This window comes from Octopus bimaculoides, chromosome 5, assembly GCF_001194135.2.
Source record: "Octopus bimaculoides isolate UCB-OBI-ISO-001 chromosome 5, ASM119413v2, whole genome shotgun sequence".
In the NCBI taxonomy this organism is placed as follows: domain Eukaryota; kingdom Metazoa; phylum Mollusca; class Cephalopoda; order Octopoda; family Octopodidae; genus Octopus; species Octopus bimaculoides.
Window position 1 is genome coordinate 25,695,470 of NC_068985.1, and position 15,176 is coordinate 25,710,645.

The 15,176-nt window shown below is 34.3% G+C and overlaps 1 protein-coding gene across 1 annotated transcript in view; it reads right to left on the reverse strand.

The window, feature by feature from the left end:
* Nucleotides 1-15,176, reverse strand: part of LOC106874390 (uncharacterized) — a 280,957-nt gene that overhangs the window by 250,950 nt on the left and 14,831 nt on the right. The window contains exons 7-14 of the mRNA XM_052968226.1: nt 13,771-13,885; nt 11,424-11,542; nt 10,433-10,627; nt 8,914-9,042; nt 7,573-7,734; nt 4,494-4,672; nt 2,429-2,564; nt 2,226-2,299 (exon numbers count right to left, since the gene is read on the reverse strand). Coding sequence (XP_052824186.1) covers nt 2,226-2,299; nt 2,429-2,564; nt 4,494-4,672; nt 7,573-7,734; nt 8,914-9,042; nt 10,433-10,627; nt 11,424-11,542; nt 13,771-13,885 — 1,109 coding nt within the window. The remainder of the gene's footprint in view (nt 1-2,225; nt 2,300-2,428; nt 2,565-4,493; nt 4,673-7,572; nt 7,735-8,913; nt 9,043-10,432; nt 10,628-11,423; nt 11,543-13,770; nt 13,886-15,176) is intronic.

Genomic DNA, 15,176 nt, shown 5'->3' on the forward strand with positions numbered 1-15,176 from the left:
TATATATATATATATGTATATATATATATATGAATATATATATATATATATATATGAATGGAAGTCAAAAATTATCTGCACTTTTGCCATAACATATCTTTATTGTTGTTACACTGCCTTCTGTGCATGCATACTTATATTTGGTAGTATTGTGGTCACATGATCAAAGTTTGAGCCTTATCATACCATTTTCTTTTCTAGCTTTACAGTGTGGGTATGGCCACTCCACTAACAATGTACACCAAAGAAGAACAATGAGCAGTGATCCTATTTCTCTGGTTGAAAGGTGTGTCAGGTGCTGAAATTCATTGGAGGCTTTTAGCACAATATGGGGACAGTGCCACGTAAAAGTGTGTATGAGCAGATTGAGAAGTTTAAACATGACCAGACAAGCATGACACATGAAGAGAGGACGCCCATCGACCTTCACCGCTCACGAGAATATTCAGAAAGCTCAAGAGATGGTAATGCTGAACCAGTTCACTATTATCATCATACGGGTCACTGCACTTTGTTCTTCTTTGGTGCACATCACTAGTAGAGTGGCCATGCTTACACTGTAAAGCCAGAAAGAAAAATGACATGATCAGGCTCAAACTTCTATCACATGACCACAATAATACCAACTATAAGCACACATGTGCTGAAGGCAGTGTGACAATAATTAAGATATGGTATGGCAAAAGTACAGATAATTTTTGACATCTCCTCATATATATGTGTGTGTATATATCTATCCATATATATATATATATATATATATATATATATACACACACATATATATATATATATATATATATATATATATACATGCATATGTGTATATATGTATATGTATGTATGTATGTATGTATGTATATAAAGGACACAATACATGCATCTAAGTGCTGCATTCAGGGCCCATGTCTCACTACCAGATGGAGTACTTTTGTTGCTGAATTTTCTATCATGGAACAGTACATACATATATATATATATATATATATATATATATATATATATATATATACACGAACAGCAATTCTATATGGTAGTGAGACATGGGGCCAGAATGTAGGAGACATGTGAAGGTTAGAAAGGAATGAGGCTAGTATGCTCCACTGGATGTATAATATAAGTGTACATGTTCAACAAAGTGCTAATGTTCTGAGAGAGAAGTTAAGCATAAGAGAAATTGGCTGCTGTGTGCAAGAGAGAAGACTGCACTTGTTGGTCATGTGATGCAGATGGATGCTGACAGTTCCATAAAGAATGTCTGGATTGCTCAAAGTGGGTAGAATACATGGAAGTGAGAGACCAAGGAAGACATGCGATAAAGTACCGAAGAATGACCTCAGAATACTGAACCTTTCAGGTGAGATGACAAAGGGCCAAGATGCCTGGTACCTTGCCATACTCAAGAAAACTCATACTCCACAACAGGAATGCTAAGACCAATCTTTTTGGTGGTGTAAAGCATTCATGATGGTGCCTCATAAAAGCATCTATGCAGTTCCACATAAAAGTGTCTGTGCAATGACATGTAAAAGTTCCCATGTAGTAACACATAAAAGCATCCATATAGCAACACGTTAATGCAGCTACATGGTGCCACATAAAAGTGTCCATGTGGTACCATATAAAAGCATCCATGCAGTGCCATGTGAAAGCACCTGTGAAGTGCCACATTAATGCACCCAGCGCACTCTCTAATGAAGTAGGTGTGAAGAAGGGCATCCAGCTGCAGAAACCATTCCAAATCAGACTGGAGTCTGGTGCAGCTCCCCAGCTTGCCAGTTCTGGTTAAACCGTCCAACCCATGCCAGCATGGACAACAGACGTTAAATGTTGATGAGGACAATGAGGATTATGATGATGATGACATTAAAAGCATAGCTAAATTTATATGAGCAGTTTCACTATTCCTTGTTGTTGTTCAGCCTCAGGCCGGCCAATTCAGAATAAAAAGGCATATGGTTAAAAGCATTCTCCATGTAACAGTCTTTATCCCTGACTACATCATCTAAACTTCCTTTACTTTCTTAAGACAACAGAGTGTAATTTCAGAATGATTTGGCTGTTGTTTCTTAGAGATTAAATGACGGTTGATGATCATGTGAAAGAAGTGTGGGCGAAGAAGAGTAAAAATAAAGATTACTGGGATTGACAAAAAGAAGATCAGTAAGGTGAGTATAATGTTTGATTATTATGAGGGAGAGGATAACAATAATGAGGATACTTACCCAGCTGTTATAGTAAAATAGTTTAGTGAATTGCTGAGTTTATATTCAAGCTGTGCATTCTGAAGGTTTACTTTCTGAAATGAACAAGAATATTTAACATGGAATGTTCATATTCTAAGCTTATAATGTAGATACATACACAAAATAACTAAATTTGTCTCATTCCTATGGTTTCATAAATGAAAAGAAAACAATTTACTTACATCTTTAAAAGTGTAAATGGAAGTATTAACAGCTGCATTTTCGAAGATTGTATGTTCATAGTATTGATTGCGGAATCTCAGGTTGACAGAGCTGTTTTCAGTAACATTTACAACTATAGTGCAATAACTACTTCTCCTACAAAAGAGAGACCAAATTTATTTATTCCCATGAAGAAAAAAAAAAAGATTCAAATGAAAAAATTGTATCTGGAACCACACAAGGAAAGTAACATGATGTAAATATTAATATTTAAATACTATGACTTTGGATATTTTGAAAGAAACTCGAAAGATAGAAATTTGATAAATATAACTTTCTAACAAAAATATAATCAAATGGTAATAAATGTTTGTATTTTTTGTTGTTTTCTTTTAAGTAAAACGTAAATAGATGGTAGAAACTGAGAAATGGATACAGTTAATGTTTATAAATAAAAAGTCAAGTATAATAGATGACTATTGCTTCAAGTTAAATGAAGAGTACATTTCATGTTTATCAAAGCCCTGCCTTTTATAAGGAAAGTATAAATGAAACAAGACGTGTTTCTTATTCAAATAGACAGCCTGTGCTACTAATTTCTTCATTTTAAAATCATAGTTAATACCTAAAATAAAGTACTTCTTTGACTCAAGCAGATTATATATTCTAAGTCTAAAATGAATGATAAACTGTTTAACTTATTTAACATTATATTTTGAATTATCCATACAACATGCGAAATATAGAAGTTTACATAAACCATTACCATTTAGTTGCATAGAAACTATTGCTTGCTTTTGTCAACCGACAAATGGCAATGGCATAAGAGTTCTTGAGTTGTTGTTTTCTTTAGCTATTACAACCACAGCTGAGGCTATGATGGAGTACAGCTTTGTATATGGAGTACTTAAGAGATCTGGCAGTTATTGATGCTTTAGCCCCAGGTTTAAAATTAGCCCCATGTCTACTCTTACCAATCAAACTTATAGCCAAAGATTTTCCAGTTGTGACCACCCTATATTTTTAAGGCAATCTAAGACTATATTATTTAACATGTCCTTCTTTTTCCAAGAAGGTAGTGTATGATTTGAGAGAGATTTGGATGCTTCTTCTAGCAGGTCAGCTTACCACATTGAGACTCCCTCATTGCCCTGTTATTGTTGTTGATATTAATTTAATTTAATAGCAACATATGACTGAATGGTTCAAACCCTTAGTTGAAACCCAATAATTTATTTAATGAAACAGTTTAATTTGTGGCCACTAATCTTGGTATATTAAAAGGTTAAAAACAATTGATCTTTGCAGAATGTAACATTGAATCAATTTGAACTGGATGAAAACTAAGGCAATAACATATTTTCAAGTATTAGTCTTAATAAACAATTAGTTCACGAGAGTACAGTAGAGTTATTGCTGTTAGCTTTTATCAATCTTAGTTTTATCAATCTTATCAAACATTCAGTGATGACTTAAGCAAAACACTTAGAATGGCTACTGGTAAATATTTTAGTATCATACAGATGAATGACCAAAGCTAAACCAGATTTTTAACTTGGAACTATCAACCTATTAATTACTGTGAAATAATGCAGTCTTTTACAGACCTCTTTTGAAAAAAACAACTTATAAAATTACAAAATTCACAAAAATTCTAATCTGTAACCAAAATAAATCTGCTTAAATAGATTTATAGCAACTGTCAGTTCATTTCTATAAATTATATTTTATGGCAATCTTTTACCATGATATACAAAATTTTTTTATTATATTTCTATATGTAGTTATTATTAAAACAGAGAATAGTTCTTTTTAAATATATACCATAATATTTGGGTAAATTATTTATCTGGAAAGCTCTAAAAATTCCTTGCAATTATAATTATAGCAATTTCATCAACTACTTGTTACAGTATCTGAGGAATGGTATTGATTGGTATTAACTTCTTCACTATCACTCAGCTTCAATTCTAAATTGTTGCCACACAAATGCCTTTGTGAAAGGTATGAATATAAAATTTTTTACTTCACTTTGAACACACACTTTGCAATCAATAGACAGATGTGTCTAAAAAAATCACTCACCTTAAGCTTTCTGGTGTGGCTTGATCTTCAGCTTTAATGATAACAGTATATTTATTGTTCCTGTTTAACATACCAACAGCATTCAAAATTTTGCCATTTAAGCTAAATTTATCTTTTTCATTCATCAAACTAAAAACAATCTTTTTGTTGTCTCCACTGTCTTTATCAGTTGCCTCAACCTAAACAAAAGATAGAATAAATTGATGGCTGCTTTATTTGTTTTTACATTTGATACAAGGATGATGATGATGATGATGATGATGATGATGATGATGATGATGATGATGATGATGATGATGATGATGATGATGATGATGATGATGATGATGATGATGATGATGATGATGATGATGATGATGATGATGATGATGATGATGATGATGATGATGATGATGATGATGATGATGATGATGATGATGATGATGATGATGATGATGATGGTGGTGGTGGTGATGATGACGACAAAATCAACTATATTTATCCCTAACAAGTACTGTCAATCGAATTGATCTTCTTGTCAATAATATTGTTTATTTTTTATTAGTCTCAAGTCCATTTGGATACGATTTAAATTTGTTTCCAATAAGAATAAGTGTTGTATTACATTTAGTTTTGCACTGAAATAAAATCTTTGTAGACATTATTTCAGGATAGTATTTAATCCTCTAGCTTTCAGATTATTCTGTCAAATGTAATGCTTATTTATTCACATTGTTTAGAATTAATCATGCATTATCTCATAGCTTTGAAATTTCATTGATGTGATTGTATATTTGTACAATGATATTGTAGCATAGGTGTGAGAGGCTGAATCTGGCAGGTTTAAACATGGAACAGCCGGAATATTTTGGCCTGATATGGCCGGTTTAAATGTTAAAGGGTTTTATATGTTACCTCTGACATACATATTACCATTTTTGCAGATATCATCTCCAAATTATTTCATCTCTAAACTATTCTATTTTTACATACCAGCAAATGTACAATCTAATATATTTACTAAGTGATTCTTTTATCACTATTATGGAATGTATAGAGGATGCTATGTTTCAGTAAAAGGGTCCATATAAGGCCAACTCATGTCCAAAATTTTCCCCCTTAATTACTGAAAATATAAAAATACTATTAGTAATTGACTAACATCTTTTTTCCTCACTGCGTAATCATTTCCTATCAATTATTTCTCACTAGATATTTAATTATTTCTAATTAAATTTCTAATGCTCACTACTTTAAAAACATCCAGACTAACTTAACTGGAGATCATAATTCCTTTAGATTTTGTTGGGGAACTTCAATGTAGTGCTTCAACTGAACTGAAGGCACTGTCTATGTAGCTGTGAATAGATTCAGTTATTTGAATTGATCAAAATATATCACTGAAAGTTATTTAAAGCTGACACTAGCTGGATTTTAATCTCTGTTATGGAAGCTACAAAGTTAGGCTTGAATGCATAACAATGAGGTACCAAATTAGGTTTTATCTCATAACAGTGAAGTACCAGTCCCAAATGGTATTGAAAAGTAGTTTTGATCTCAAATCCCAAACTGAGTTTGAGCCCAAAACTTTGAAATGTAAAAGTAAATATAATAAAGCTTCCAATCCAGTAAACTATTGATTACATCAAACTTATATTTAAAGGAAATTTTTAAAGAAAAGTAAATCAGTTATGACATAAACATTCGTAAAAGATATTCTCTTCATAATTAACTCACTGGTTGTCAAGTCCTTAACAGTTAACTATTTCAACTCTATAAGTTTACTGCTTTAAATAAGTCTGTTCATTATTCAAAAGTTTTCTCATTAATATGTTTCTTTATTTGCCACACAGGGCTGAACACAGAGGGGACAAAATATAAAGTAGAGCTTTTCTTTTTGGGAAGAGAAGGAAAAGAAAAAAAAGAAGGAAAGTGGGTGTAGAAATTCAATCAAAAGGGATTGTTAAAAAAAAATAAAAAATAAAAAATATAAAAAAGTCGATCAATAGGGATCGTGTATTACAGAAATGTCATAGTGTAAAAAGGAGAAACAGATTAGGTTTATCCTTGGAAAGAAAAACCTATGGAAAAGACCACAGTAATCTCGGGCAATAATGTCATGCAAAAAAACGCATTACAGTAAGTGATTCACTCTTTTCCTTTCTTTTTTTTTGGTTGATAGGATTATGCTCAAGGTGGCTTCGTCAATCACATGTGCCATCCTTGCTACATTCACCCATCTTTTTTTGAAATATTCACTAGACAAAACTTTCCTCTCTACTCTCACCTTCCTCTTCAAGTGATACTTGAAGAAGTTGATGAGGGATTCACCAGAGAGGAAAGTGTTTGTCTCTAGACCTTTCAGATGCATCCACCATATAGATTCTTTCGCCATAGCCACAAGTACGATGAAAATGGCTCTTCCATCCTGTTTGAAGGAAGGAGGCACGACAATATTTACGATAGACTCGGTTGATAAACTGACTCGTCCCACGTGTGATAGCAGTCGTTCGACATAAGCCCACAGGTCGGAAATGGTTGGACACTGTATGAGTGCGTGCAGAATGGTTTCATCGCTCTGACTGCATCTCGGGCAGGTTGGCCCCGTGTTTCTCGAGCCATACCTGTAGAGCTTATCCCGAACAGGTAGCGCTTCTCAATAGCACTGCCAGGCCAGGGATCTCTGGAAGTTGTCCATAGGTCCCGGCCCGAAAGTCGTCTTATAGCAACCAGAACACATTTGAAGCTGATACAGCAAAAACAATGCTATATTTTCATTCGAGTGGAACAAAGCCACACAGATTTGTAGTTAAGTGTTATAGTCAATTATTTGATCCTTCAACACATGACCGGTACTTATAGCATTGACCAGAGGAAGAAGAAAGGCAAAGTAATCTCCAGAATGTTAGAATCTTAGAATGTTATGGTTTGAAACTAAAAGCTACCCAGCATTTAGATAAACATTCTGTATTTTCTAACATTCTATTGGCTCCAAAACTTTCATGATAGAAAGATATATAAATTAGTATATTAATGAAACAGAAACCAGATACTATTATGTGAGCAAATAGCCTAATCATAAAAGCAAAGCATCTATTACCGAAGTGATTTGAAGAGAGCTACTGGAATAATCCCCTTCTATCACGGAGGCTGGTGAACACTGAGTAAAGATTGGTGGATTGTCATTCTTGTCAAGGACTTTAATTGTTAGTGTTCCAGTACCTGTCTGAGGATTCTGAACACCTGTCTCAACTATGGTAACCTATAATATAAAATTCAGACATTAAAATAATTAAATACATATATTTAATTAAATAGTGTTATGGGCATATATATGCAAAGAAAGAAAGAAAGAAACACACACACAACACACACAACACACACACACACACACACACACACACACACACACACACACACACACACACACACACACACACACACACACACACACACACACACACACTCACAAATATATACATAGCTATAAATACTTATGCATATAAATATAATCTTGAGTTAATGATGGTGCTTCTAAGCAGTTATTGAACTTGCTTAAAGTAGTCAGCACATCTCATCAAATCACATCCTGCTATCTTAAATAAATACAATACATTAGATAATGTAGGCTCTGATAAAACACAAAATTTGGTTACAGGTTTCCTAACAAAATTTGGTTATAGGTTTCCTAACAAAATTTGGTTATAGGTTTCCTAACTTAGAGCTAATCTGAGATCGGACAACAAGAAATATTTAGACATAATGCTTACAATGAGGGTTCCGTCTAGCCATGTTAAGACTTTAACTTAGGTCAATGAAACACTCCCCAATACATTTATCACTATTGTATCTCTAATAAAGTTGCTTGACATGTAGCAAATCAGTTCAAGTTGTAAAAAGAAACTACAAGGAAATAATACAGTTCTCTGCAGTAAGTAGAATGAATATTTTGGTTTGAATGTTGCAATACCAAACCCAAACCCTCCCAAGGATAGAACTTATTACAGACTGCTGTTCTTATCCAGTGATGGTGTCCGGAGTTTACCTCACTATTCTTTTTTTTTTATTTTAGCAATATGGAAACTAGAATAAGAACTTGCAGACAAAATGATTTTACCTGCAATTGTTATAGATAAAAAGGAATAGAATATTTGAAAAACATATCAATAGTAATATGTATCTTTTCAGTGAGGTTAATGTATGCTGTAAATATATTGAAATAAAACAGAACTTATTAGCATTTTACTCTTTACCTCTGTTTGGATTGTTCCCTTTTCTTACCTTTTATGATAACAATTTACAAACAGCATTCAGGAACAATTTACAAATGGTACAGTGAATAAGAATCTCAAACACCAATTACACTTTTGATTAAGTGTAAAAGCAAATGGAAGCAAGTTGGAAAAGTATTTTAATTTGATCAGAAAGGGTAATTGCTTACAGGAAGAAAATATGAAGACTGTGTTTCATAATCAAGATTCTGCTTTGTCAATTGCACCTGATGATTCTTATTAATATAAAAGTCGTTAGAGGTAGTCGTAATGTTATAATTTACTGATTGTCCAGAAACCTTCAAAATAAAAAGAAATCAATGTAAATACAAAGTTAATAACATAGTATGGCATCTTCTGTTGCTGCAATATATAAGCAAAATAAACATGCATGGTTAGTGCTTACAAAAATTAGAGTTTAGCTGCAAGATTGTCATTTAAAGGTTATTTAAATGATGTGGAAATTACTTTTCTACAGGTTCAACAATTTTCAGAAACTACGGGTATTTAAATGAAAATGGAAAACAACTCATCCCTAACTACAGGTTAGATAAAAAAAAAACAAAAAAACAAACAGACTATGTAACACAATACAAGTGGTAAATTTATTCATTACTTTTGCTCATTATGATGGGTGGTGAACTGACAGAGCTGTTACAGTGTCCAACAGAGCATTTCATGGTATTTGTTCAGATTCTCTGTGTAATGAGATGAGTTCAAATCTCATCAAGATCACTTTTGCTTTTCATTCTTTACAGTCAATACAAAAGTATCAATCCAATTTGGGTGGTGGACAGAACTGCAAGAACAGCAGTCTAGATGCCTTGTGGTATTTGTCCCAGTTCTTTGTGTTCTAAGTTCAAATCCCACAATGGCCTGTTTGGGTGGTAGACTTTATTTGTCACCTAAATTAATAATATAACCACCTTGCACTTTGGGTACCTTTAGCAACATCCACTCCATTGCAAGCATTCAGATCAAGTTTCCAGGTTGAGAATACTTTCCTCCCACCCCCTCCCTCCTCCATTCCATCAGCCTTGGAAACCCTATAATCATGAGTACTGCCTTCCTTCCAATCTAAAAGATAAAGAAAAGGATATTTTTAATCCAGCACCTTAGCCACTCAGTCACTGCATTCCAATTTTACTGAAGTTACATAAGTATAAACGTTTTCTTCATTATGTACAAGGCCAGAAATTTTCATGAGGAAAACACAGTCGATTAAATTAACCCCAAGATTTATTTTACATCATAATGTTTAAACAATAGCATTATTAGTTGTAGATTTCCAACAGGTCAATCACTGGTTTACTGCATTTATGGAAACAAGAGTGATGAGAAGTGACCTGAGTTCATCAATATACAGACAAAGGATTATCTGAGTCAATTGTTATTTATTTACTTTATAAATCTGGATATTTGCATAATATACATAAGTGCAAGTCTTTCTACAATTGTCTGACTTAATACATTAAACTTTGCAATAAATAGGTGCTACATTTTCAGTTAGTAAGGTGAATTAATACAGGCAAAGTAACATGCTTTTGCAAGGAATACAGCAGTCATAACAAAATCTGAACTATTGTGAAGATGGTCGATTGGTTAATAGAAATAGAAAAGTTTATTCACAAGAAATATTTTAAATCATTTCAAGTGTTTTTAACTCATTAAAAGTCAAATTATGCTTACTAAATCTTTATCCAATACTGTAATTATCAGGGGACCATTTATATTTTCATTATAAGCCAATGTTCCAGGAGGTGAATTCTCATACATATAACCTGTTGATGGTGAACCAATTTCAGGTTTATAGTTATCTTGTGGCTTCACATTCAAGTTTATAATGGCTGTGGCATACCGTTTATTATAATTTTGTTCTTCTACCTAAATTAAAGGAGTAAAAAAAAACATGAATTTGAGAAATATTGTTAAGAATGCAAGCAAAAATTTCTTCATGTCATAGACCAAGATGTGTAGATTTATCATAAAATCAGTATAAATATACAATTGTGTGGAAAAAGAAGAAATAAAATATCACAATATTGAACATTAAAATAAAATGAGCTAAGATGATAAAATGTTAAGCTCTGGTCGACACAACTCTGAATTTGTTGTTGGCACTCTGTTGCTTATGACGTCGAGGGTTCCAGTCGATCCAATCAACGGAACAACCTACTAGTGAAATTTACGTGCAAGTGGCTGAGCACTCCACAGACACGTGTACCCTTAACGTAGTTCTTGGGGATATTCAGCGTGACACAGTGTGACAAGGCTGACCCATTGAATTACAGGCACAACAGAAACAGGAAGTAAGAGTGAGAGAAAGTTGTGGTGAAAGAGTACAGCAGGGTTCGCCACCATCCCCTGCCGGAGCCTCGTGGAGCTCTGAGGTGTCTTCGCTCAATAAACACTCACAACGCCCGGTCTGGAAATCGAAACCGCGATCCTATGACCGCAAGTCCGCTGCCCTAACCACTAGGCCATTGTGCCTCCACACAACTCTGAATAACTGCTTATTAAACAAAATGAATAATATATTCCAAAAATATAATAAATGCATTATAAAATAAATAAAAAATGATTGGTCTGAAGCTCATAAAACAGAATATGAAGGATAAACTTTCGTAAATGTTATGAATTTGCATTCAACAGTAAAAACATTCTGAAATTTAAAACTTACTCGAACTATCATTTGATATGTGCGTTGAATATCAATTGTTTTTATTTGCCTGAGAATCCATTGATATCCATTTGAGGAAGGAGATCGTGATACTATGAATTTATCTTTCAAATTTTCAGCTAAAAAGAGAAAGACAAATAAAATCCTCATTTTTTAAATTTTAGAAGGTCATTCTATATACATGAATTCAGATCTTGCTTTCAACTTAATATTACATATTTAAGCAAACTTTATTTAAGCAAACTCTTCTCACCATTTTGTGTGACATTACAGATAATAGTAAAATCATAATTTGAACATCTACTTTTCCATGATTGCATCTGAGTTATCAGGAGTTTATTGAGGCAGGTTCTCAATGGCTAGATACACATCTTGTCACCAACTCTCACTTATTGTTACCAACACTGCTTGTATGACAGTGACACCCATTTACAATTATCACATGATGTCAAGACAAAGAAATACAAACACGCATGCGCACACACGCATGCACACGCACACACACAAACACACACAAATATATATTAAGTAGGTTTCTTTCAATTACCATCAATCAAATGCACTCACAAAGCTTTGCTTGACTGAGGCTGAAGTAAAAACACTTTGCCGAGGTGCCATGAAGTAGGACTGAACTGGAAGCTATATGGCTGCAAAGCAAGCTTCTTGACCGCACAGCCACAACTGTGCCTATTCATGCTTGCACTTATACTTACTTACAAAATCTATAAAATTTTCAAATCTATTGAATATACTTCACTGTATTTCTGAGTTAAACATTTCATACTACAATGTCTCAGTGTATCTTGACATAAAGTGCAAGAACAGCATCATATCTGGGTGGTGAAAACTGTCTTAATATCATGAAAACAAAGACAAGCATCCTTTACAGATCTTTGAGGCTTAAGAAAAGCATTTAAATATTATATCATGAAAGAACTGTGAGCAATATATTGTCCTGGTAGTGGAATTTGTGCATGATACACTAAATATAAACAAGAGCATTCTAGGTCCACTAGTGCTGAGTTGTAGACACTGAGAAGTGTGAATACTGAAAACTGCTTATTGTATAGCTTGATGTTTTAAAATTTACTTAGATATAATATCTTAACTGTGGAGCTATCAAGGATATTGTTATATTCTGGTTTAATGATGGTGAGAGTGTATATCATAACAAGTTACAATTTAGATAATAAATGGGTTGCACCAAGCTACATTTTGAACATATATAGTCACTGGGATTTTTAAAAGTTATGTAAAGAGTTTAACTGTAACCTCCTTTGTGAGTGTAATACAGTTTCAAAATAGTTATATATGTGGGTCCTGATAAATCTGCCTTTTTCTTCTATATTTTCTCATTAATGTCAGCATTAGCATTGGTAATGTTAGTATCAGCAACCTCATCATCACTAAACTCATCATTGTCACTAATAGTGTCATCAGTGTCATCACCATCATTATCATTATCACAACCCTGCTGAGGTCGACTTTGCCTTTCATCCTTTCAGGGTTGATAAATTAAGTACCAGTTGTGTACTAGGGTCAATCCCCAAGAATTTTGGGCCTTGTGCCTAGAGTAGAAAAGATTATCATTATCACAACCATTCTATATGCATTGTCCATATAGACAAAACTTTGACAGTCTGTTATATAATTCCTTTTCATGTATATTAAATTCTGTAGCAGGCAAATGTATCCAAATTGCATTTTATGTGCTCAGTGTTCTTACTGTAATTACCATTTACTACCAATTTATGACATACTGTTTGTGTTACATGGCCAAAACACTAACTTTTCTTTCCTATATTCATCTGCCAATGCCATAGCTATTTCAGTGCATTTCTCAATTCATTTACCCTCAACTTTTTCTCTAAGTTCACTATGTATTTCCTACTTGCATTTTTTTTTTTTTTTTTGCTGGTGGGAGTGGTCATAGCTGTTGCAGGGCCTTCATGGACAGGTGAAGTTGATGCTGTTATCGTTCTACTTAAACCATTGCAAATCAACAGCTGCAGGAAAAACATGAGCAGGGAGGAAATTCCAGAAGGACAATGCTCTGGGGAGGAAGAGCTGGATATAGTGGTTTGTGCAGAGCTTGAGTGGTTAAACAAAAAAAAAAAAAAGGTGGCAAGAGGTGGAGAGACAACTGGATTAGGAATGCCTGAGTGGAGAAGGTACAAAACCAGAAAACCAGATTGTTCTTTTTCTAACAACAACCATTTAATTGTTGAGAAAATTATATTAATGCAAAAATGTTCAAAAATTTTACACTCTAATACTATAGAAGTTACCATAACTATTAAATTATGAGTAGAACAGCTTTTGTGGAATAGAAATTAAATATGCTTACTCTCGATAAAAAGTTGTAAAACTGAATTTAAAGTGTCTCTGTCTTTAGCTTCAAGTGCGACTGCAGAATATGGATCGTTTGGTGGTACTGGAAAAACATTTAGATTTCCATTAAGCTGAAAAATAAAAAAAAAAAACAAACAAATTAAGCAAGGTATGCAGAAATATAGATAATACAGGTGCATGTATGTATGTATGTATGTATGACCATGTTAAGATGGTGCTTTTTACATGCCACCGGCAGGGGGAGCCAGTCAGGTGGCTCTGGCAGCGACCCACGCATGAATGGTGCTTATTGTGTACCACCAGCACTGGTATCAGCCACAACTACAATTTCCATTTGATTGTGATTTGATTTGATTTTGATTTACTTGACTCAATAGGTCTTCTCAAGCATAGCATGTCGCCCGAAGATTGAAAGGTACTTTTTAAATGGGCTGATTATGTGACACTAGTGTAGGCTATAGCTGTGATCTCACCTTCCTTGCTGAATCTTCTCAATCACAGCATATCTCCAGAGGTCTCAGTCTTTCGTCAATGCCTCTGTGATACCCAATGTTTGAAGGTCATGCTTCACCACCTCATCCCATGTCCTCCTGGGTCTACCTCTTCCATGGATTCCTTCCACTGTTAGGAAGTGACACTTCTTCACACAGGTCTCCTCATCTATACGTAGTACATGACCATACCAGTGCAGTCATCTCTCTTGCACACCACATTTGATGCTTCCTATGTCCAACATATTTTTCAGGGCACTTACACTGTCATGTGTGCACACTGACATTACACATCCAGTGGATCATACTAGCTTCATTTCTTTTGAGCTTACACATGTCTTCAGCAGTCATGGCTCATGTTTCACTGCCATGTAGCATGACAGTTTGCATACATGCAGCATACAATCTGCCTTTCACTCTGAACAAGAGGCCCTTTGTCACCAGCAGCAGTAGGAGCTTTCTGAACTTTGACCAGGCTATTATTATTCCCATGGTAATGCTCTCAGAGCATCCACCCGCACTACAGACTTGGTCACCTAGTTTCTCCCCCTGGCATGTGATGGAATTAGTTTTCTGAGCATATGCGGTGTTTATTGCCCCTGTGCATCTGCTGCACACAAAAGCTATCTTCCTGGTTAACGTTCCTTTGGTGTTGCTGCACCTCTTGTGCATCCATAGCTTACATTGGGTACATCTTATGGAGTTTCTACCTACACATTTTCTTCAGATCGAGCAGGGTCATTTACCTGAAGGGGTTTGTAATGTGTTTGCCTTCTTACTTACTAGGATTTTGGTTTTTGCAACATTGACTCTAAGGCCCTTTGATTCTAAATCTTGCTTCCACACCTGAAATTTCTTCTCTCTGTGTGTGTGTGTGTGTGTGTGTGTGTGTGTGTGTGTGTGTGTGTGT